This window comes from Mus caroli, unplaced genomic scaffold (assembly GCF_978045245.1).
Source record: "Mus caroli unplaced genomic scaffold, Mus_caroli_1 scaffold_10, whole genome shotgun sequence".
Classification (NCBI taxonomy): domain Eukaryota; kingdom Metazoa; phylum Chordata; class Mammalia; order Rodentia; family Muridae; genus Mus; species Mus caroli.
In genome coordinates, this window is record NW_028227265.1 from 118,889,413 (window position 1) to 118,914,453 (window position 25,041).

At 45.9% G+C, this 25,041-nt stretch overlaps 1 protein-coding gene across 2 annotated transcripts in view; it reads right to left on the bottom strand.

The window, feature by feature from the left end:
• Positions 1–25,041, bottom strand: part of Myo16 (myosin XVI) — a 486,437-nt gene that overhangs the window by 70,781 nt on the left and 390,615 nt on the right. For both annotated transcript variants that reach the window (XM_021170663.3, XM_029481007.2), the window contains exons 29-31: positions 14,702–14,798; positions 8,997–9,225; positions 7,043–7,311 (exon numbers count right to left, since the gene is read on the bottom strand). In XM_021170663.3, the coding sequence (XP_021026322.1) occupies positions 7,043–7,311; positions 8,997–9,225; positions 14,702–14,798 (595 nt within the window). The remainder of the gene's footprint in view (positions 1–7,042; positions 7,312–8,996; positions 9,226–14,701; positions 14,799–25,041) is intronic.

A 25,041-nucleotide genomic window follows, 5' to 3' on the forward strand; every position in this document is an offset into this window, starting at 1 on the left:
AAGATCCTGGCTCGTGTTCTTTCTACCTTCTAGGAGTCTGGACGCTTGAGGCCACTAAGGGAAACTGTCTATACGTCTTTGGTGCCCAAGATGCAGTCTATACACAGAGGAAGAAATGGAACTGCAACAGATGCATTAGGATGAGGCTCCCACTCTCCAGGGTGACAGGGCCTGGAGGGCTCGGGATGTTTGCAAACGAGTAGGGGTTTAGACTATAATTGTGCAGGATAACTGGATCATCCTCAGCCTCAATGTGGGCACCCACATAGGTAAGCCACCCCTTCAGAGACTAGTGGGTGGGTTTCTCTGTGCTCCAACCTGTGTTCACACTGTAATAGAAAGGGCTAAAAGTATGATTGGTTCTCTACCTTCACAGCCATCGTTGTATGACGGTATCATACAAGACCCCCCAGAAGCAGACAACTACTAGAAACAGGGCAATGCTAACTTCCCAGTTCCCTAATACATATGCATCACTCCATCTCCCTAGAGGGCTGACCCCTCAGCAGCTCCCGAGCTTTCCCAGATTGCCTAGGAAGGCAGTTGGATCAGCACCACTGCAGAGCTGCTTCACAGACGACACCTGCAGCAGCAGATCTACAGTGGAAGACATTTCTCCAGCTGGCTTCCAAGTGGGAGGGACTCTAGCTGCCTCAGAGAGAGAGATGCTGACAGGGTAGTGTTGAGGACATCCTGCCTTTCTGAGGCTGGGCCCTGGCAGCGTAGCTTCTGCTTGCTTCCTATTGTAGCAGGAGCCGCTCTGAGGGAACCCAAAGTTCACCTGAGCAGTGTGAGCTCCTCACAGCAGACCCTCCACAGGATGTGTGACGAAGCCTCAGGCTGGGAAAGAGATGCCATGCGGAGAAGATGCTTCAAGGGGGGGAGAAGCCTTGTGGAGGTGAAGGACTGAGGTCAGACTATCCAAAGACTTTCCTGTCAAACCCAGAAATGTATGAGCCATGCCTTTAAGGGCCTGAGCTTCAAAGACAGCCATGATCACACTGTACAGAGAACTGCTTAGTATGACTGCTCAGACCCACAAGAGAACACTGCCAGAATCCTTGGATCTAAAGTCACTGCCTTCTGGAAAGTTTGTTATATAATCTCAGATACACAGAATAGATATTGGAACCTGATGGTGACAGTGACCTCACTCTAGAAAGTCAGTGTTGCAGCCTGAGGGCCCCGAGGAAGCCCTGAGAGGAGCCAGGGCAGATATGGGGTAGAAGCTTGAAGAAGCCATACAAAGCTGAGCAGGGCTTGAGGCTGTAGTCAGAGGGCAAGGGGGAAAATAGCTAGCTGGCCCTGCTAAGGATTTGTTATGGCAGGGGGACATAGCTGCTTCTAGAGTCCTTCCAGTGTGACAATGAAGAAATGTGACGAAGAACTTATTACCATAAAGGAGCAGGGCTTTCTTGATCTATGAACCCACCAGTGCTTCTCAGTGTGCTTCGAAGATGACATATTATGCTAACATGGAGAAAGGACCTGGACCTCCATGAAACCTGCTCTGAAGTCGGAGCCCAGCACTTTGCCAACAACACCATCCATTAAAACTGCAGAAAGTGAGGACACATCGAAGAACCCACATGATATGTACTCACTGATAAGTGGATATTAGCCCAGAAACTTAGAATACCCAAGATACAAGATACAATTTGCAAAACACATGAAACTCAAGAAGAATGAAGACCAAAGTATGGACACTTTGCCCCTTCTTAGAATTGGGAATAAAACACTTATGGAAGGAGTTACAGAGACACAGTTTGGAGCTGAGACGAAAGGATGGACCACCTAGAGACTGCCATACCCGGGGATCCATCCCATAATCAGCCTCCAAACGCTGACACCATTGTAAGATTACACCAGCAAGATTTTGCTGAAAAGACCCTGATAAAGCTGTCTCTTGTGAGACTATGCCGGGGCCTGGCAAATACAGAAGTGGATGCTCACAGTCAGCTATTGGATGGAACACAGGGCCTCCAATGGAGGAGGTAGAGAAAGTACCCAAGGAGCTAAAGGGGTCTGCAAAGCCTATAGGTGGAACAACATTATGAACTAAACACTATCCCCGGAGCTTGTGTCTCTAGCTGCATATGTATCCGAAGATGGTCTAGTCGGCCATCATTGGGAAGAGAGGTCCCTTGGTTTTGCAAACTTAATATGCCTCAGTACAGGGGAACGCCAGGGCCAAGAAGTGGGAGTGGGTGGGTAGGGGAGTGGGGGGAGGGCATGGGGGACGTTTGGGATAGCATTGGAAATGTAAATGAAGAAAATACCTAATTACAAAAAACTGCAGAAAGACCTGGGTTGTTCCACGTTGATCTCTCCAAAGGAGCTCCAAAGAACCAAGGCCACCGGGCCTAAGCGTTGGCATGGACAGTGAAGAAAACCCAATGCAGGAGAACTGTGGCTATGGCTGCTGGCTAATGAGATGTGTTAGGAATTGATTCACGAGCAGCTCACACAACTGCTAAAGGCACTTTGTCCATGTGCCCTGAAAAATGGCAGCAGCTGTGCCTGAAGAAGAGACTCTGGCTTCTAGAATTTCATGTGCGGAGAACAGGCTGAGAGAGCAGCAGCCATAAGGCTACATCACTGTCAAGATGAAGAACTGTAATTCAAAGGAAGCACCTAAGACCCTAGGACAGCAACCTCAGAGCCTAGGGAAAGGATGGTCAGGGGCAGGACTCCATTCCCATAGAGATCCTTACAACACTAGCTGACTGTTGTTCTAAATGTCATGCACAGACTGTGAGTGTCACCTCATGTCTCCTCTCAGGCAGGAACATGTCTGCCTAGCAGATGTGGACTATCATTTTATATCACAAGTCTAATGATGAACCTTACCCAAGTGAACACCAGGAGAAAACCTTGGCCTTGAAGGAGTCAGGAACTCTCACTGTTTAGGGAACTTTAGCCCAACCTCAGGCATTGGGGGATACAGAAAGGAGGCTTTGGGAGCCTCGGAAGGTGGCCCCACTGTCACCTAGGTGGCTCTATGAGTAGAGAATGAATGGCTTAGTTCAAAGTGGACTGAAGCCTATTGCATTTTCAAAAAACATTTGCCACAGATTTATTTTTCAGCCCATATCAAGCAAATGAGTGTGCATCTCCTTTTCCAAACCTAGACAGGACGCTGGAACTGTTCTGGTGGACAGGTGAGGCAAAAGCAGTTCTTCATACCTCCTGGAGGTGGTGCATAAAATGGCTCTTAATCCATCTCCCCCGAGCCCCCGCTCCCACGGTGAGTGATTTTACACATTAACCCTGGAAGTCTCCATGCCATCAAAGCAAAAGCAGAGATCAGCTAGAGATACAGAAACCCTTAGATGCTGAGGTGTCACAGGACTAAGGCACCAGACCTGGTGACATGATTCTATATCGTTATAGCCGACTTCATGTGGGACCTTGAGTGCGAACCACCAGACAATCCACATCTCCTGAGACCCAGAGCCGAGAGACAGAGCAACAGCCATCATCTTGTTTAAATCGCTGTTTGGGTGGGTTGCTAAGCAACACTAGAAAAAAATCAACGAAGTAGCTCCCCTCCAGGCTTCCTCCAGAGGTAAAGTCTTTTGTATTCTATGATGCAGAGCCCATTAGATGGAGCAGCCAAGAAACAGGGTTCTGGAGTCTCCCAAAGCTGGGTGTCTGAATGACTAGGGCATGCCTAATCCTGCTCCCTGACTCAGTTTCCCCACCTGCACAGGGCCATGATGATTTGCCACAGGCTGTTGTTAGGATGGGAAATACTGAGAATAAAGCCCCTTTTGTCAGTGAGCACCCCTTCCCTTTTCTTTCAACTACTCAGCAGGCGATTAACCATGGGGAAGAGTTAGACAGTGCTTCTCAGAGTATGACTGGTGCTTCAGCAGGTGCCTTGCCTGGAGTGAGGCAGTGACTCTGCACGGAGCACAGCTTCCTGCTGCACTCTCTCAGTATTAATTTGGAGTCTCTGTGGGCCAGGACTAGGAATCTTTACTCTTCATAAGCTAAAATTAGGGAAGCCACAGTTAGAGTACTGAAGCCTAATTTGGTCTTGTGGCTATTTCAGGGTACGTGCGTGTGATCAGCTTATTTTCAAGGACGGATGTGGGGACAATTAAATTTTACTTATTTCAAGAGTTTTCCTTTTTTTAGCTCCCAAGTTTATGTATAAAGTACTCAACAATGCCAATGAAATGGAGCCCCCAACACAACCCTGGTCACAGGGTGGGACATCGGGGCAAGTTTTGGTGTCTGATAACTCAGAAGAAGGCACACTGCATTTTCAGTCTCAGAGGCTCGGAGGCTTCACTCCCACCAGAGCCATCCTGAAGTCATGGTCAATACGTCCTAAGCTCTGGGAGGACAGACACATCTCCACTCACGAGATATTTCCCTTTGGGGTTCTGTGTTTAGATACATTGGTGGTATCACCATCCATACCAGCACAACCTGGTCCTATCATCCCCCCAGAACAAGACATGGTCCAGGCAAGAATTTAAAGGCAGTAAGAGGAAGACCAGAGACTGTGAGGATAGGTTTTGGACCTCCTGGCTTCTAGTTCTCCCTATGTGGTTCTGCTTGGGCCCAGTGCCTCTTGCGCTATTATTCACATGCGTCTGCCTCCAGCACAGGGCATGGACCCTTTCTGCATTCATGCTCCCTCCCTATTTTCCTTTTCTTCATATCTGTGTGACAGTGTCTTCCTAGTATACTCATGAACTTGGGGACCTTGGATTGGACCCCACAAGAAAGTCTGAGGCCTACGCAGGAAGATGATTGAGCCTGCTCGCTAGTTGTAAAGAGAAATGGGGCCTGACTTCATAGACATTGTGGTGTTCAATCTCAGAGTGCTGTATGTCTGTCTAATTAATTGCCCATGTTGTTTAAGCATCTTCTCTTCTTGTTTGCCTCACTCCTCTGAGATCCCCCCTCCCCCCAGATCTGGAGCCGAGACCCTCCAGCTGTGGCACTGGCAACTCCCTGTGACCCCCCTTCTTCCCCCCATGTCTCAGGGGTTGTGATGACTGGAAGCTGATTCTCACAGGCCCAGAGGAAGAGCAAGCCAGCTTCCTGCCAGGCTTTGTTCTCAGTCACTGTAACTGGGAGGGACATCAACTACAGACCCTCTACGTGGCCCTCTGGCCTCCACTGCTCTCCTTTGTGCAGGCCTCTTGCATCTTGCACCAGACCCTCCATGCTGTGCATGCATGGAGGACACATGAGCTTCGCCCACAACTCCTCGTAAAAGGTTTGGAATTGCAACTGGTGCACCAAAACAGCAGCCTTTACTTTTGAGCCAAAATTTCTGTAAAAACCTTCTTATCTTACTCTTTCTTTTTAAAAAAGATTTATTTATTTTATGTATTTGAGTACACTGCTGCTGTTTTTAGGCACACCATAAGGGGGCATCGGATTCCATTACAGATGGTTGTGAGCCACCATGTGGTTGCTGGGAATTGAACTCAGGACCTCTGGAAGAGCAGTCAGTGCTCTTGACCACTGAGGCATCTCTCCAGCCCCCTTATCTTATTTTTTTATTTACATGCAGGTATGTATGTACACCACATGTGTGTCTAGTGTCCACAGGTCAGAGGATATCAGATCCCCTGGAACTGGATGAAGTTACAGATGATTGTGGGCAACCATGTGCGTTCTGGGAAACAAACTTGGGTCCTTGGGAGAATAGCCAGTGCTCTTAACTGTCAAGACATCTCCCCAGCTCTCTCTTTGTTTCTTTCTTTGTTTCTTTCTTTGTTTCTTTCTTTGTTTCTTTCTTTGTTTCTTTCTCTCAGCTCCATTATATTCTATTTATTATTATTAATTATTATTATTATTATTAATTTAGTTTTTGTATCCAATCTAAGTCTCCCCCTCTTCCTGTCCTCCTAATTGCTTCCCCCTACACACCTCTCCTCTGCCCCTCCCTATCCACATACTCACTCTCTCTTCCAAAACGGGCAGGCCTCCTGTGGATATCAACCAATCATATCAAGTTGCAGTAAGATCCTAAGGAGTGTGACTGACTCTGAGGGAATCTCCGACGCTGCCACTGCTCTAAGTGTCTGTCAGGGGTCAGCATCCTGGATCTTTCTTTAAATCAAGATTGTCATTTTGCCATATTTCTGTTTCATTGAATTCACATAACCACTGAGATCTCTCAGCTCCATATCATACTGTCGGATGCTATGTTCCAGTGTCTACTCGGCCATTTGCCTGAATCTCCTCGCATTTGCACAATGGCACCATCGCCAACTCTACACAGCAATGGTCTGAGGCTCAAATCACCATGGGTTGTCTCTTATTACCTGCCCTCCCCCAGGAGATGGGTCTTTTCATGTCCACGAAGGACACATACACTTAGGTACGTGGTGGTCGCCACACACCTTGTGATCTGTCCATGCATCTTATCTGTAACCTGATACATTTGGAAATGTCCTGTTCGGAAGAACTTGCTTTCTTTTTCGGGTTGTAGCCCGAGCCACCAGGGAGCACTGACAGTGCAGGAGTTTTGAGAGTGGGTGGAGAGTAGCTGCTGTTTCCCCTTTCTGCATAACTGTTTCTTGACCCAGCAGTGCAGAGCCCTTTACTGCCTAGTCTGAAAGTTACACAAGCTGAATTTTGTGGTCATGCCGTTTCACTCACCACATTAAAAAAAAATGGGGGGGGGGCTTAAAATTTAATTACATCATGATCAGGAAAGCCTGGTGAATTTTTTTTAGCTTTATAATTACTTAGTGAATATTTATATGGTATAGCGACCAACTTCTAGAACTGCCTTGGCGTTGAAGCCATTAATTCAACACAGAGGTGGGACCCAGAGTGAAGGAACTGACATGTAAGTAGCTTTCCCCTAAGAGGCTTAAGGATTTGAATATTATTTATATTTAATGATTAAAAAGCTGCTGGCAAGCCAACAATTGGATTTATTTCTATTAAAAAGTGTATCAGGGTCACAGTGGTGCCATGGGCACGCCCAGACCGGAACCCAGCACTCGAGTGAGCCGTGAGAATAGCATTCACTTCCCCCAACCACACCCCCTCCTTGGCTAACCTTCACCGGCTGCATCCTTGGCAGCTGAAAGGCAGGCGCTCACAGCCTCATAGGAGGCACTCAGCCGGGTGTTGGGGTCCCTCTTTGGCTTGGGTGGAGGCTGTTTCCGTGGTGATGGGAGGCCAGTGCTGTCATCCATGCTGAACACAGAGTGCAGTGATGGGGGCCGGGTAGAAGGTCCGGCGAGAGCCTGGGCGAGGTTGTCTACTACCATGGGCACCGGCACGGAGTTGGAGTGGACGTGCCTGCATCCTCCTTGGTCTTCAGCTCTTAAGGGAAAACAAAACACAAACAGCCACAGAGCACAGAGGCCCAGGTGTGTCATTCAGGTGACAGTGATGAGCCCGTTCCCCTGACACAGAGAGAGTTCCTTGGCAAGGACCCTTTCTAGCTGGCCTTGCTGGAAAACCTGCATTCGGTCCTTAGCACCCAGCTCACCCAGAGGTTGCTGCCCAGGCCTGCCTGGCTCTGCTGGAACACTGGGGATGTCTATCATGGTTCCTTTCAGGGCTCCCCCAGCAATGCTCCAGCTGCTTAAAGGGCTTCACGCTTCCCATCAGCCATCCCCTAGAATGGATTTTTCACAGTCTGATTCTTAAGCAAATGAAAAAGGCAGAATTTCAATCTGAATGATAATTTCTGGGAAACCCATCTTAATAGAGAGTTAGTGTTGCAGCCAGTGTGCAGAGCTCATCACCGTTCCATTGTCAGGTAGACGGGCACACTTCACACCAAACAAGGTAAATCCAGTTTGGCATTCTCTCTCTCTCTCTCTCTCTCTCTCTCTCTCTCTCTCTCTCTCCATCTAATCTCACCAGCAATTACTAATTATGTATGGAATTATGATTCTTCCTGTGACTCTGCACAGTTGCCTGGTGCTGAGAGAACTGGTATCAACAAATAGCAGGCACACATTTTTTCACTTAATTTTATATCGGGCAAATAAAACACATAATCAAATGGTGGAATTGGAATGGCTGTTTAGTTCCAGTAGGGAAAATGATAAATGTGCTGTGGGAAGCCACTGAGAATGAGTAGTTAGTCAGCTTGCTTTCATGCTTTTCTTTCTGCCTTCATGGGCGGGGGGAATCGTGTGAGACGCTGGTGGGTTCCCTTCACCAGGGGTTTCTTCTCATCTGCTTCATAATTATATCTGTAAGTGTCAGAGCATCCACAGGGCTGGAAACCAGCAGCATGCGAGCTGGCTGCCCATGTAGAAAATGAAGTCACCAAGGATGAAGCAGGGCCGCCTGGTGAATGACTTGTTTCCTCTGTAATGTTTAATTACCGCTTTCTGTACAAAAGAATATTTTTCCAGTATTTAATCACTAAGATATTGGAGGCTAATTAGCAAAGACACCTAGCCATTTCCACTTTAACAACAGCAACAAAATCATTCTACACAGGCAGTGATGGCAGGAGAGAGTCATTTTCAGAGAAACGGGAGGTTCCCCAGGTCTTTAGCAAAAACTGACAGCTACCTAGTCATGAAGGCCTGTGCAAGGAGCCTGGTTCTGCCCTCCCCAGGCTTGAGCCTCATACATAGGGGTTTATTCAGCACTTTTACGTTTTCAAAGAGGTGTCTGAATTCTTCAGACAGGTTTCCAGAAATTTCTATTAGCCAGCCTTATATACCTTGTGCCTCACAAGAATGTTACAGTCTCGTTAGCTATTTTGCTAGCTCCGAGCTTTGTGTAATGCTTAAGTAACATCAACAAGGCTAATGAAACAATGTTACTTTTATATGACTAAACTTCCACGTGGAGATTGTGTTCCACGAGGGGATCACCCAGGAAAGCAACCCTGAGATTGCTGGAGTGTCTGGGCTGACACAGCATGCCGGCCTGTTCCCCAGCCATTCTCTCTCCAGTTGTGATTTGTGTTAAAGGCTATCAGAAGCTCCTGACTCCCAGGACCCATCTTGTAGGTCAGTAAGGTTACAGATGGACCTTACCTCTTGGTTCCTTCCTCTTGTCTGTTCCTGTGGTAGGCAGTGTGGACCTCCTTCCGGAGCCTATCGTGTTCCCGGGCGATATCGGAAGCATTCTGAATGACCAGGGCATCATAGGTTTTCAGTGCCATGTCCTCTGTGCTCTGTAGGAAGCTCTTGATGGATGTAACCTCTTGTTGCTTGATGTTCATTCTCTGAAGTAAGTGCTGGCGTGCCAGAAATCCTCTTATAACTTCATAAAAGAGCACAACCCTAGGTCAGTGGGCAGATCTAAAGGAATAAACCCAGACATACACAGACACACAGACACAGACATATAGACACACAGACACACAGAAACACACACACACACACACAAATATAGACACAGGAATACACACAAACACACACAGACATAGACACAGACCTACAGACACAGACACACACATACAAATATAAACACAGACAGACAGACAGACACACACACACACACACACACACGAATACACAAGCACTACAACCAAGAATTAACACATTCAACCCAGAATAAGAATTTGCTAGCACATCCTAATTTCTCTTCCAATGTGAAGTGTCCCACACTGTCTCAGATGCTTGGATACTCTCCAGCTGGTGGTGCCATTTGAAAGAGTGAGGAACCCTCAAGAGGCAGATCATGGCTGGAGGAAGTGAACCATTGTGGTTGTGCATTGAGACTTCATAGGCCACCTCCACTTCCTGTTCACTCTCTGCCTCATGTTCCTCACCAAGACAGATTAGATCCCCGAGGAGCCGTGAGCCCCAACAAACCCTTAAGTTCTTCTGGGTAGGGGAATTTTAACCACAGCACAGAGGATATCACTAAGATAGTGTGATGGTCAGCCTTGTCCCTGATTGAGCTTTCACAAAATTCTTTTGTTGTCTTTTTGTAACATAAGCTGACAAGGATAAATGAGAAAGACCTTGGGTGTGTCTTCCCCACAACTGTTTTGGGGTGCACTAATAGCCTTTCATGATTCCTGGTCATTCCAGAAACACACCAGGCTCCCTGAACTAGTTTCTTAAATACTTGTTCATAATATTCCTAAGCTTTCTATATAATTCTTAGAGATGAGCACTTCCTGGAGAGCTACAGAGGTTTTACCGAAACAGGCAGTGTACCCTTCCTGCTTCTCAGGATTGCTGGTCTAGAAAAATGCATAAAAGCTGGGGAATAATTAACTGAAAAATGCAGTGAAACCAATAATTGATCAGTAGGGAATTTGTTAGAGAGAGAGAGAAAAACCAGAAGGCAGGATCTAAAGGCACGCGGCTGTCTCAGATACTCAGTTACGCCATTTAATGTGGAAACAATGTAACAAATAAAGATTTCTGGGTTGGTCTCAATGATAATGGAGTTCTTTTCGTTTCCAGTAAAGACAAGCAAGGAATGGCAGAGCATGGGCTCCAGGCCCTCTGTGCTTGTGAGGCAGCTCCATCCCCCAAGCCTGCAATCCTCTAGATGTGATTTGTGGCCCTCCAGAGGGGACAGATCAGCAATAGGGGAAGTCACATGGAAGGATATTGCAATCAATAGATGAAAGAACTTGCTAACAATTAGTTCGGGGTGGAAATGGAACAGGCTGCCTTCTGAGAAAGGGAACTGGCCTTCATCCCTGATGTGGGCAAGGCAGGTGTAAGGGCCAGTCCCTACAGATGCTGAGGTCAGGCACAGGCCGCTGACATGGGGCACTAGCTTTTTAGCCTCTGAGATGCCACCCTTTCAGGCTTCAAATGCCTCAGATTAGAGGAAAGTGTAGATTTAAAAAAAAAAAAAGGCAATCACTGTGCGACAATCCCCCATGCCTGAAGGTACCACATGTGTGGGCAGTCCAGGAGATGCAGTCAAGTTAGATGCAACTTTCTCCACTTAGGGTTTAAATTCGCCCTTTAAACCCAGACGAAGATGCTAACTGGAGAGTTTCTTTGAAATACGAAAGCTGTGCGGAATTAGTCTATAAACAACAAAAATATAACTGTAAAAGCTAGGTCAGTCTTTTGGGATCATAAAATGCAGAATAAGATGAAGCACCCGTCGAGGCTGGAGACCTTGTCTGCGCTTTAGCCTGGCTTCTGTTCTTCTCACATTGAACAAAAACAGTTACTGCCTTGAGAAGGCAAAGGTGGGCACACAGTCATGAGGGTTAAGTTCTTAAAATGCAGGCAGACAGACATAGAGAGCAAGTGCCAGGCTCCCCGCATGCCACCTCGCTCACTCATGAAGCCTGCTGCTTCATAGGCAGATGACTCCATCTTCCCACCCTTATCAATTGGCAGCCTTCTAGAATTAAGTCACACAGGTTGCTGAAACTATCGTTCTCAGCAAAGAATCAGACACACACACACACACACACACACACACACACACACCCCAAGCCTGCTGGAAATGGACCACAGATTTTTTTTTGTTGTTGTTCACAGTTTAAAGCCTGCCTCAGCCACCAGACCACGGCTGCTTCGTGTACTGTTTGTGTTTACATTTTATTTCCCTTTACATTTAAAATTCTCTTTTCTCCAGATATTTACTAACAACAAGAAAAAAAATGAAATTAAAAGGTGGAAATTCATCTAGGTTACTTAAATTTTGAGTGAGTTTAGTATCAATTCTGAGAGAAGAGAAAATAAAAACCAGTAAGCTGTGTTCACATTCAAAAGCCCGTGGTTTCTAAAGTGCTTTTTTTTTTTGGAGTCCATTATTTCCTTTATTCAAATGAAATTATGTTTTTTTTTAATCTCAATGCCATTTTCAAGGCTGCTCCCCATTCTTATCTTCAGAAAGGTGAGGGGCTGTGTTCAGCTCATCCCTGCTCCAGGTTGGTTACAGGAGAAGCTTAGTCTCTGAGGCTAACTAGAAGACAAATTTCAAGTGGGTGTCACGTAGAAGAGGGGGCTCGGGTTCCTCTAATTATATTTAAGAACATTTCCCAGGAACACTAGGGTGCCCTGCTCTGTTCACACATAACATTGTGTTAAATGGGCTCTTCCTGACCCAGATTCAGCTGTGGCTGACAGCCAAGTCTGGATTCAGTCAGTGTGGGCTGTGCTGAGGTTGCATTTCCAACCGGCCTCCAGGTGAGGCAGGGGTGCAGGTGCCACCTGGAGTGGGGCAGGGTGAGGGTCCAAGTGGTCCCAGCCTACATCTCTCGGGCATGAATGCTGGATGAAGTCCATTTGTCATATGCCAGAGAGAAGGGGACTCAGAACCATGAGCTGGGAACTGTGTCCTCAGCCAAGGCTCCTCCAGCCCTGGGCTGGATAAAGTGATGTCAGAGATTACCCTGAGAGATCTGTCCCCTCACCCCTTTCCCCCTCTCTCCCCGTTCCCTTCCCCCTTCTCTCTCCATGTGCTCATGGCTGGCCTCTACTCCCCTACTTCTCTACTCTGTCTCTCTGCCTTTCTCTGCCTCTACTAGCCTCTTAACTCCCCTCCCCATGCCCTGAATAAACTCTATTCTATACTATACTGTTGTGTGGCTGGTCCCTCAGGGGGAGGGATGTCTCCGCATGTGCCCACTGAGACACCCCCTTCCCCCACACCTCACCACTCATCTACCAAAACATATCTCCCCTCTCTTTATCTTTTTATAAACACATCAAAGATGTGTAAAGAGTATTTTGAATCTGTCCCAGCCAGGAATAGCAATGCTGGGTCACAAAATAGCTGTATAGTGCTTGCTGCCCTCCTCCTCTTCCTCTTTCCCTTTCTCTTCCTCCTCTACTTTGTCCTCCTCTTCTACTTCTTCTTCTTTCTCCTTCTCCTTTTTCTCTTCCTCTTCCTCCTCCTCCTCCACTTCCTCCTTCTCTTATACTTCATCCCCCTCTTCTACTTCCTCCTCTTCCTCCTCTTCTTCTTCCTCCTCTTTCTCCTCTTCCTCCTCCTTCCCTTCTTCCCATGCCTTCTTTCTCTTGACTCTTTCTGTCCCTCTTCCTCTCTTTCTTTTCTCCTTCCTCCTTCTCCGCCTTCCCTCTCCCTCCTCTCTCTCCTCTTGACCCTACACAAGTGGGAGGCATCTGCGATACAGAGACCAAGACCATCATATCTCTCTCATGGGTTCTGTAAGGTGCAGGCCTGAAGTGGACAAGACAGATGTTGACTTGGAACAAGGTTCTGAACTTTAGTCAAAAATTTAAACTGGACATGTTAAGTTCTGTGCATGGCAGATTGTTTTTTTTCCATCAGAGACTGAAAGGCCCCACCAGGAAATTTCTCCCTAGGCTGCAGCCTAACAGGATCCACACAGGAAGGATGACACAGTGGGGGCTGGGGGCTCACAGCATGTTTCTAGCAGGTTTCCTGGCTTTAGAAAATTTCAAATACATCCCAGACATGTGCTCATTATGAGATTTGGCATAACCTAACTTCTTTTTCCTGTACTTTTCTACAGTGAATTAAACTATGGAACACATAAAAACCTGTTTACAGAGGGCTGAGAAGATGGCTCTGTGGGTGATATGGTCGCTAGAAAAGCAGGAAGACCTGAGTTGAACCACCAAACACTCATGTAAAAAAGCTGGTTTTAGAAGCACTGGGTGGGTAGAGGGCTGAGAACCAGAGAAGTAGATGGGGCATCCTGAGGAATTGCTGTTCAGCCATCTTAGCCAGTTGTGTGAGTTCTAGGTTTAGTGAGAGACCTTGTCTCACAGAATGAGCAAGAAAGCAATAACAGAAGTAACTCGGTATTTACTGCTGTCCTTCATGCTCACACAAAAGAGATGCTGCATGTGTTCACACTCATACACACATACACACAGGCACATGCACACATGCACACACAGATGTGTACTCACATGAACATGCACAAATGCTTGTGCACACATACACAGACTTATATTCGTACACAGACACACATACACACACCCATACACAGGCACACACACGTATCCATGCACAGGCATTCATGCATGTGCACACACACATGTACACATACATGCACATGCACAGACACAGCTGCATGTACACACATACACAGGCAAAAACACAGGAACATACACACACACATCCCATTTTCTAATGTACTGATTACATCCACTTCATGTGAGGAATGGCTGTTTTGTAAAAATACATGTTTTTAGCAGTCATTTGGATTTGGATAGAAAACACATTCAAAGATAATTTCTCCCAACATTATAATGAAGCGGGTGCCAACAGCCATGAAATAAGTCACAGCAACTGTTTCCATTGATCCCTAAAGGAAGACAGGAGGCTGAGATCTGTCCTGCATGCTACAGGGACCTGCACTGCAGCTCCAGCTAGGAGCCAGGTGGGTTTTCCCATTGCTCATTTCCAGGCACAATCTAACGGTCCCACAATTCCTAAAGAGAACACTGCCACTGGCCACCCGCAAGGTACTATGTGGATGTATTTACTATGCAGGACCTAGTGTGCTATGCAGAACTGTCAAGATGTGTTTATTTCTTCCCCCAAGTTGAGGTGAGAACGTACACAATTTCATACAGAATATAGCCAATAAGACATGCAAGATCTGCAAACACCGATGCAGGAACTGGTACAGAATTAACTGAGCAGCAGAGCTTCCCCAGACCCCCTGAGGATCTTGCCTTGATGGAGTGTCATGGAGTTGGTTGAGAAGTGCACTGTGATGCTGACCCTGCTGACAGTTAAACTCAGAGGTGCACTGAGTGGTTTGGAAACTCACACTGTAAAGGTCTAAGTGCCTGTGTGTGCTGCTTACCTTTCTGGCAAGTTACAATCTTCCTTTGCAGCTGGAGCCACAGGTCGCTGAGCTGGTCCACGTGCCAGTACTTCAGGAACACTTTGTGTACTCCCATCTGCAACGAGAACAGCAAGGTCCTGTTTGGCGGCAATAAGACATGGGGAGGGGAGGAATGGTAGGAAAATGGTTGGGCAGGAGGGTTCTTAGAGCAGAGAATTGGAAGCTACAAATAACAAAATTAACCATGGTACGTATTTCTTCTTCTATAGCACGTTTTATTTCATCAGAATTTAAAGCGATTTGTTATAGAGCGTTAACTGGCAGCACGTGCGCCATCACTGGTGTGTGGAAACACCTATGCACTGCTAACATAGTGGCTGCCCTATGGAATGCGCCGTGACTCTGTGTAAAGATAGCAGTGCCCCAGTGAACCCTTTCATATCAGGGCCCCTCATTTCTCCAGGGTGATGTTCATCTCCTGCCCTTCCCATGCACAGCAAAGGAAGAACTTGATGCAGCACAAGAAAACAGGATCCCACAAACAAACATGGTGGTAACTGCTGTCTCACCTCAGTCCATCCCCCAATGGCACGGTGGATTCTTATGCACCTAGTATGTATGTTTCTGTTGTTAATGAACTTCAGCATAATAGAGAAACTGCAAAACCACTTCTGAGCACTAGATTCACAGACGTTTCCACAAAGAGTACTTGTGCCGCGGGTATGGCTCTCCACAGTTTTGTTCTATAAAGGAATTCCAGCATGGCATCTCATCAGCTTCTATTGAAAGCACTACAGGCATCTGTCTGAGCTTATGCTACTACACCAGTGGTAACGAAGGTTGCGTGTGGCACCTTTGGTAAAAACTGCTGCTCAGGAAACCATCTTAAAGCCAGCATGGCAAGCTACAGCCACACAATTTTAAAATGATTTTAACTGTCTGTTGCACTTCTTGTCTGAGGAACGACAGAGCAGAGGAGTGTGTGAGGGTGGTCTCTCACAAGGCAAGTGTTCCAAGACATCTGGGGAAGCAGGTAGGGATAACCGTGGAAGATGCTGCTGTGTCCTAGCAGGAAGGGTAGAGGGATCTTTGAGTACAGTTCTGTTATGCAAAGACCAAATACTGTCCCTGTAACTATCATAATCATGAGCTTGGCACTTGAGACAACTGTCAAGGACATAATATTAACCTGTGTGCTCCTGAGCACGAGTAAGGGACATAAAAGTGACAACAACTGTCAGTCTACACCACACATCAGTGACACTAGAGGCTGGCATGTGTGCCCACACCATTGGGTATTGGAGGGGTTTACAGGTCACGCTTACTACCTTCAGAATGCTTGGGCAGAGGAGTTTGTGTGCCTTTCCCTGGAGCACCTCTGAACACATCTGGTACATTTCGGCTTCCCAGTGAGGTCTTTCCTAACTGGGGCTCATTGTCTGACTGAACGACCGTTTTAGTGTGACCCTGAGCTTGCATCCTGTCAGCTGGGATGATCAGACAGGTCAGTGGTGAGAGCTCTCTGCTCTCTTCCTAACAGCTCCTGGGTGGAGCAGCCATGAACCTCATTTAGTTTTCCTTCAGTCATTTGGAATCTGAGGCAGACACAACGGGAAGGCTGCTTCCAAGTAGCATCCATCTTTCTCCCTTACATTGCCACTCTCATTCCCTCACTGACTGACTGGTTTTGTGTCAACTTGACAGAAGCTAGAGTCATCAGAGAGAGAAGAGTCTCGGTTGAGAAAATGCCTCCATGAGATCCAGCTGTAAGGCATTTTCTCAATTAGCAATCAATGGGGAAGGGCCCAGTGCATGGCAGGTGGTGCCAATCCTGCTCTGGTGGTCCTGGGTTCTATAAGAAAGCAAGCTGAGCAAGCCATGTGGGAAGCAAGCCAGTAGGTAACCTCCCTCCATGGCCTCTGCGTCAGCTCCTGCCTGAGTTCCTGTCCTGACTTCCTCCAATGATGGGCTCTATTAGTGTCAGCTGAATAAACCCTTTCCTTCCCAACTTGCTTTTATTGGTCATGGTGTTTCATTGAAGCAATAGAAACCCCATCTAAGATAAATTGGTATCAGCATAGTGAGGGCATTGATGTGCCAGCCCTGACTGTATTGGGGGGAGGATTGTGGAAGGACTTTGGAACTTTGGTCTAGACAAACCATTGAGTGTTGAGAGCTCTGTGGTATGATCTGTGGGTGCTTGGGACATAAGACTGCTGAGATGGAGAGGATCCAGTGCAGAGGATGGAGCCCTGGCTTGTGAAGCTTCAGAGGGAAGATTAAAAATCTCTATCAGGGCCATTTTGATGTAAGATTCTGTGGTTCTGGTTAACTGGAGCAGAAGAATCAGCTGTGATTAACAAGATAGCAGAACCACTGAAATGAAACCTTTATGTTACTGGAACAATTGATGCTGGCTAACTAGAGCTAAAACATTATCGGTGATGAAGAAGAGGGCAGCATCACTGATGTGGAAATTTTACGGGCAGTGTTTCCTGAGAGCACAGAGAAGCTATGTTCCAGAGGCAGCCAAGGTTGTACCTCCTGCTGGCAGCTGGACTTGGTAATGTGTAAAAGTCACACAGATGGTACTAATTTTGAAGGCATGAAGGGGTCATAGAGAGCAGCTGAGGCTTGGCACTGTGAGAGGCCAGGAGAGGCCCTTGATAAAGGTACAGACTTAGTAGCAGTCAATGGTCCAGGACTGAAGATCATGCAACAAAGTTGGGGCTTCTACCATGAAGAGAAGCCTATGAAAGGCTGTTGGTGAAGCCTAGTTGCAGCAAAAGACTTTGAAGATGTTAATATCATGGGATGCTCACGAAGAACAGCAGCAGCAGTGGAGTGGAACTAGCTGGAGCCTATAAGACAAGCTATGTGTGCTACAGAGGGCAGAGCTAGAAAAGTGATCCAAGCCCTTTGAAGGATCCCAGAAGATCATGAGTGGATTGCAGAAATTGGACAACTGGAATCTGATTTTGCTTTGATTTTGACTGTGTTCCATGCCCTGATTTTTCCCCCTCTCGAAGTAAGAAAGAATTCTACGCAGAGCCCAAAGTTAAGAAACTTTGAATTTTAAAAGACTTTGGATTTTAGGAAACGGGATATTTTAAAAGGACTGGAATTTTAATGTGCTTGAATCTGTAAAGACTGTGGGACTTTTGGAGTCATTTATGTTTTTAACGTGAGATCTTGGGGAAGGGCTGTGGCTTAACAGTGATGCATCTGTGTGTCAGGCTGACGAGGGGTCAGCTGTCCTCCCCGCTTCCATACCTTGTGGTCTTTTTTATTCCTTAACTGTGGGCTGACTTTGGTAGTGGGCAGGAAGAACACTTGGCCCTGGGCTCTGAGCTCTGGAGAACAGCTCCATGAGATGGCCACAGGGCAGGGAGCAAGCACTTCTCCCTACATCACAGTCTGGGAGACTCAGTTCCTGGTGGAAAATTGAACCCTTCAAACCCAAGTTCGGACAGGGATCTTCCAAACAGCACACGATGAGATAGAACTTGAAATCCCAGAGAGATCTGGTACATGGGAGAAGAACACCTGAAGATGACCAGGGAAAGACAGAGCAGGAGGAAACTCTAGCCCCTAGCCTTGTCTTCACAGGGACTTGGGCAGCAGGCAGCTGGGGATGAAGAGTGAAGTTTCCCAAAGCCAGTCAAACACCTAAGTAGGTTTATCCGGAACATTTTTTTCTGGGCTTTGAGGAAACAAGTTAGGTGATCCTTGTCCTCGGGAAGCTGATTGCTTACTAAGGGGTGCTAGCACTGAGAAGACTCTGCTAACACATGTTCTGTCTGATGACTGAATTGCACACAAGGAACGCAGGGATCTAGAGGTGTGATCAAGATATGTTCAGGGAGGATTCAGGATTCGCACCTTGTTTTCCAAAGGCTTCTTGAAGGGTGAAAGATGACATGAAAGGCCCTTGGAGATACAATCTGTGTGGCAGAGAGGAGGAAAGGTAACTTCTGGCTGTGTTAACACACCATGGAGGGCATATTAGGAAAAACCTGGACAAGTGTGTGCATGTGCACACATGTGTGCCATTTGGCTATGCTGGAAGATTAGAAACTCAAGTCTAAATTCGTGAAATAATTTTTGAATTCTGGATTGAGTTTTATGAAGTTAATTTTTAAAAAGTCTGGACAATAGGCTTTTCTGCTGAGCGTTTGGAGTTCGCAATGGGTGAGCAAGCAAGTGGAGCCATGGACCATTTGGGTTTGAAAAGACTGCATTTGCTGCTGATCTCTTGATCAACTCTCTGTCATCCTTCATAACTAATGTCAGCACTCAATTTCCCAGTCAGATTAAAAATCAGCTTCTCTACTTCCACTGGGGCTTCAATGCCCTTCATTTCTACCCTCAGGGACCTGGAGATCGATTCTTCACTTGTTTATTAGTGGATGCCACGGTTACATCTCTTGATGGACAGAGTGTTAAAGATGGCAATGAGGACCATTTAGATAGGAAGAGAAGAGAAGAGAAGAGAAGAGAAGAGAAGAGAAGAGAAGAGAAGAGGAAGAGGAAGAGGAAGAGGAAGAGGAAGAGGGAGGGGAGGGGAGAGGAGAGGAGAAGAGAGGAGAGGAGAAGAGAGGAGAGGAGAAGAGAGGAGAAGAGAAGAGAGGAGAAGAGAAGAGAGACTGTAGAGTTTTGTATGAGGCAGGTCATGAAGGCAATAAAGAAAACCATCTAGGCTGCCAACAAGCCCTCAGTGAAGATGATGAGCCAGCATAAATGATGGAGCCCATCATAGAGATTTGGTGATACTGAAGATCTGTCATGCAGATGAGGATTGTGGGGTCTGGGAAGATCTGCATGTGAAGTTAGCATGGATGTAGGAAAATGAGAAGTCTAGCTGGGGCCTTGGGTTGGGATGATAGCAAAGAGGGGCAGCGGGTAGCCTTATGCTCATCTGTGAGGGTGGAAGGAAGAATGCTGAGTAGGCAGGCACTTGCATGCCTCCAGAGTCCTCAGTCAGTGTTCGGTACAGCTGTGCCCCTATATTGATGGCATGGGGCCATGGCCTCTGAATGGGAAAGGGACTCCCAGGCTTCTGAGCCACTGGAAAAAGGATGGAAGTCTGAAGTCACATATAAGTAGACCATGACAATGAGGTTCCGATCATTGTGAAATGGCTGAGATCTTACTTTAATTGCATTCCGGCTTTGAAAAACAGATCCTTCATTCAAGTACTGGGATATAGTCGACTGCTTTCCAGTGGACAGAGGATTTTACAAGATCTGTCAAGTACAGGGCAAACTCTACAGATAACCAAGGATGGTGGTCCTGCCATCATTTTGTGCTGTGTAATCAGGAATATTTGGGGATGGTCTTTGGAGGTTTCAGCATTTGTATGATTTTGAGAGCTGTTTTGAGTTCTCATTAAAAAACAAACAAACAAACAAAAAACAATGCATAAAATTGTTGTCCACAAGGGATTCCATACAAAGCTATGGATACCACACAGTGTTTGGGGGATGTAGGCATACTGTGTGATATTTAAATCAGGGTGGACATTCTTATTTTTCCAAACGTTGATCACTTCTTTGTAGTGAGTTTCTTCTGCACAGTCACCGTGTAACAGAAAGGCAGCCCTCGTCTTTCCTATTAGTTCTGTCATCGAAAGATGCTGCATTTACACCAAGTGATTCTTCTCTACCAAAGGAGTTAAATTAGCAGGTGGCTGGTATTTTGGAATTCTTCCTGAGACATTGTTTAGATTTAGTCTCTTGCTTTCTGCGATGCTAGGAATTAAAAAGGACAGAAGCCTAAGGATCCCCAGCAGGAATCCAGAGAGCCAGGTCTCTGTATGGCCAACACCAGTTTATACCAGTGACTGGTAAACACTCCTGGCTCAGATTGGCACTTTTGTCCCAAGAATGGCCGCTGTGGTATGCTGTATTGAATCTCAAGTCAAAACTGAACAGATTTCAGTCCAAACTCTTGGCTCTCCGCTGCGAGCGGCCTGGTCCCACCTCCCCTGCACGGCTATTTCTCACTAGCTAGTCACAAAGAGGCTTTGGAGTCACAGTGTTTTTATCTGAGACAAAAATGCTCATGTCGCTCTGACCGCTGTAAGAGCAAGACATCTGTGAGTCACACCATCAGGAGGCTCCTCAGGAAGACATTAGGATATTTTTGCTTTGAAGTGACAGATTTTAGAGGATTAAACAAGATTGTCATTGATGACTTCCAAAGCTACCATTATTGTTCCAGTTCTCAGGAACTTTTTCAGAAATGTGGGCTGTGGAGGCAGACAAACACAGGAACAGTGGTGTGGGTGGTATGGGGGCTGAATTAGAATGGAGGTAACGAGGGATCTTGTGAAACTCTCCTTGTTCCTTGAGGGCAATTTTAGGAGCACTGTGTGTTTCTGGCAGTACTTTGTAATAAATCTAATGAGGGAAAATATATAACTAGAAAAAATGTAAAATAAATAACTGGGACAATCCATGTGAGTCACACTTTTCTCTGCCATGATGAAGTAAAGAAAGATGAGCATGGAGCTAGTCTTACAGTATAGGAAACAGTATCATCCTTTGAATGTTCATGCATTCCTGCGAACTTGAAGAGGACAAATCGTGCCAGGACAGGGAAGTAGGAGTGGGTGGGTTGGTGAGCAGGGGAACAGGAGATAGGATAGGGCGGTTTTTGGAGGGGAAACCATGTAAGGGGATAACATTTGAAATGTAAATAAAGAAAATATCTAATAAAAAAAAAGGAAATGAAAAAGACAAATCCATTGTCTGAATCCCCAATGTGAACCAGTTTAACTCACTTCCTGCACTTGACAACACAGTGAACAACTGCTTCTTCTGTGGGTATGTTAAAGAAGAATGTTAGGTTCCTGTGTCTCTGCTTGACCAAGAGAAAGGGTGTGTGAGTTAAAGGATGCAGGAAGGGTTCTGGCTACACACAGGTGAAATGGGAAAGTTGTTTATAAAATACACTATGAAGGGAAATGTGTCTCCAGAGGGGATAATAGGAGCCACTGTATACAGACCACAAGAGGGACTGTCCATACATCATGCAGGCTCAGCCAGCAGACCTCGTCTAGTTGAACCTCTGTATTTCACATGGTCTAGGAGAGGAGGAGACAGATGATGGACAGAACTGGTGGCAGAGAGGTGATTAATCTGGGCTTTCTGGGCTCCAGAGTAAACCACTAAACCACGGTCCAAAGTTTCAGTCTGCTTATTCATACAGGCGGGTCTGGATCTACAGGTTGGGATGGAGCCTGTGACTTCATGTCTCTATCAGCTGGAGGTTGCCATGATGTGGGTCTGCTAACCGCATGCTATGTGCTCTGTTGTCAGCTTCTAGGTCACTCTTAAAGCTCTCCTTCTGCCGCAGGCTCCTTGACCCCATCCTCTGTCTGCCACCCCCATGTCAGTGTTGGCCATGGTCTTTGTCCTAGATTCTGTATCCTCATCGTTCTCACACGTCTGTACTCCTGATGACTCCTTTACTCCAAGCTTCCATCACAGGTGACTCTTACAGCTACAGGTTGTTGGAATGGCAGAGTTCAGGCCTAGAGGACTTGTTGCCAAAGGTTCACAGTGTATTTCACATTTCTAGACAGGAGTCTCCTACATTTTCCTCTTCTGGCATTGAGTTCATCTCCTATACGCCCACCTCAGTGAATGAAAGGACCACGTTACGGATGTCCCTGAAGAACCTCCATCCCAAGATATATACACACGTCATTTCTCCCACACAGTTTCCATCCATGCACGCAGGCTGCTCCTTTCTAGGTCTAGCAGACACACCATCAACAACTTATTCCCGAAGGCAGAAGCACAAGGTGTAACCAAGCTCATTTACAGCTTTCCTTTAGGTCCTGTTTAATGGCTGATAGTTAGAAAAGTTCGATGACTTAAATAATTCATTGAAAACTATTAACTATTTCATAGGTGCTTAAACTATGTGTTTTATTCTATTTATAAAACATGTGTAATGTGGTTCAAGAACAAAGACAACACATCTCACATTCCCGGGGCTGTTCCTTCTAGCAGGGGATGACTGTGACCCAAGCCCTCCACCTAAGTCTGTCCCAATTCCCAGCCTGTTCTTGGAGTCAACTTGAATACTACCTTTTTTAATACTCTTGAATGCTCTTGAATACTACTTTGAACTTACTCATCTCTTGGAAACTTTGGTGGCTCCAGGTAGGCAGCAATCCAACATGTAAACCCTTGGATTTGCCTTCAGAGCCCTCGGCAGCACGGTTCTTTCTTTCTAAGAGAGAGCCCTTTTTCCTCCTGTGAGAGAGAGGCTATTACTGTCATTTCAGCTTCCTACTCACTCTCTGAAGCAGAAAGCTGATGTGAGGAATCTTTATATACCAGCAGGGGCGGATGCTTAGACACATGGTCCTTAGTGAGTGATTCACTGCTCTTGTGAGCATTGTGTTCAGTAACATCTCTTTATTCCAATGTCTATAATAATTGGAGTATGCTATTTGTATAGATTATATTTTAATGAGAAATACCTTATTGGAGATGAGTTTCTTTGCTTCAAACAAAGAATTTAATTTTCATTATTGACAATCCTACTCAACCTTTGAAGCTTCTAATTTTCCTTGATCTAAAACTATCCATATTTTAATAAGTGCTTCATGTTTGTGACATGATAAAAATACAGTTGCATTAAAAGTGGTCATCTGCTTTTACTGAGATGTTAAGATTCCAGAAAGTGTCCTGGTATCATCTGAAGGCCCCATCAATGTCAACTTGATCCTGGCTTAAACATATTGCTCCTCTGTGCTGATGCAAACAGTAGGCTCTCTCTTCTCCATCTCCCTCTGTCTGCAGAGGCCCCCAGTTGGGTTTGTTATTTTTCCTGCAGATCTGAGAATGTCATTGTGCTCCTGTAAAATACTGTTCTATTTTTACTATGCAAAGCAGTTTCTGTGCCCACCAGGCCAACTCTTCCTATCAGAAGCATCCTCCAAAGCCCAGACCTTTTTGTGTGCCATAAAGAGTCCGCACTGTGTGCTAGTACCTGTCTCTCTCTAAACCTTGGGGCACTGTGAACATCCCATTGTTCCCATTTCAGTTTCTTTTCTGGCTTTCTTTTCCATGTAGCACAAGGGTACTTTGCTTGTAAAATCTTCCCAGCTGTCCTACATAGTCATCCACCATTTCTCACCTATATACCCCCCCCACACTCATACATGCACAAATCCACTACCTTGTGGTCATTTCTAGGAGCACCTGATAAGTAGAATGTGGCCCATAACTTGCAGATGCTTAGACAAGCGACCGTTCTCAACTCTCTTCTCACCAGGCTGAATTCTCATGGTTTTCTTCCTTACTGCTTTGCTTGGCTCTATTAAAGGACAGCCACTATTTTCATAATATATATGAATATATATTAATTATACTATGAAAAGCTCAACACATTACATTTTGTAGCTTTGGAAACCTACTAAACAGAAATGTTTTTATGTACAGTCTGGTTTTGAATGTCTGAATGTACTTTGAAACATGCTCAAGGATAAATTTATACAAAACGCAAGTTCTCCTTGTTATAAATAGATTGCTCTTCAAGCTTCACTCCAACGTAGAAAAGATAATCACAACTACACGCTTCTGACAGGGTAGTATGTAGTATGGTATCTGAAGAAGACAGTTTGGCTTGAATTACATGTGATTGATTATGTGTTAGACCAAATTAGTTGCCCTCACCTAGGACAGAATAGTCTGCAGAACAGGCAGGGATGAATTGAACTACTGTTTTGAACCCACTAGTGGATTAGTCACCTTGTGAGCCTATATATTATTATTTCATTATGTAAATTGTATCAATATAGCAAGAATGCTCATGAAGGTATCCCATTCCTAAAGGCATAGACCAACAGGAGCCAGGCAAGACCATATACCCCAAACAGCAGAGGACAGTGCACTAGATCCAGTGGTTTTTTGGGAGCATGTTTGACTTTCCAAACACAGGCTAAATGGCGTGGGTAATGTTCACCTCCCTGGAGGAAGGTGTGAGCCATGGTTAAAAGAAGCTAGTATGGTGTCCCAGTGGGGGCAGCACTAAAACCATTGCTGTCACTGGGTTATGTGTACACCCATGTGAACCTGTTCTCAGTATCTGCCATGGTTCTGCCACACTGTGTTCTGATGCTTGGCTCATTTTCTAAATATACAAATATCGTTGGTACTTCTTCCTGGCCTCTGACCTTATATTGTTCACCACAATTTTAGAGATTCAAAACTATTTACATTTTTTTGAGACAGGGTTTCTCTTTATAGTCCTGGCTGTCCTGGAACTCACTTTGTAGACCAGGCTGGCCTCGAACTCAGAAATCCACTTGCCTCTGCCTCCCCAGTGCTGGGATTAAA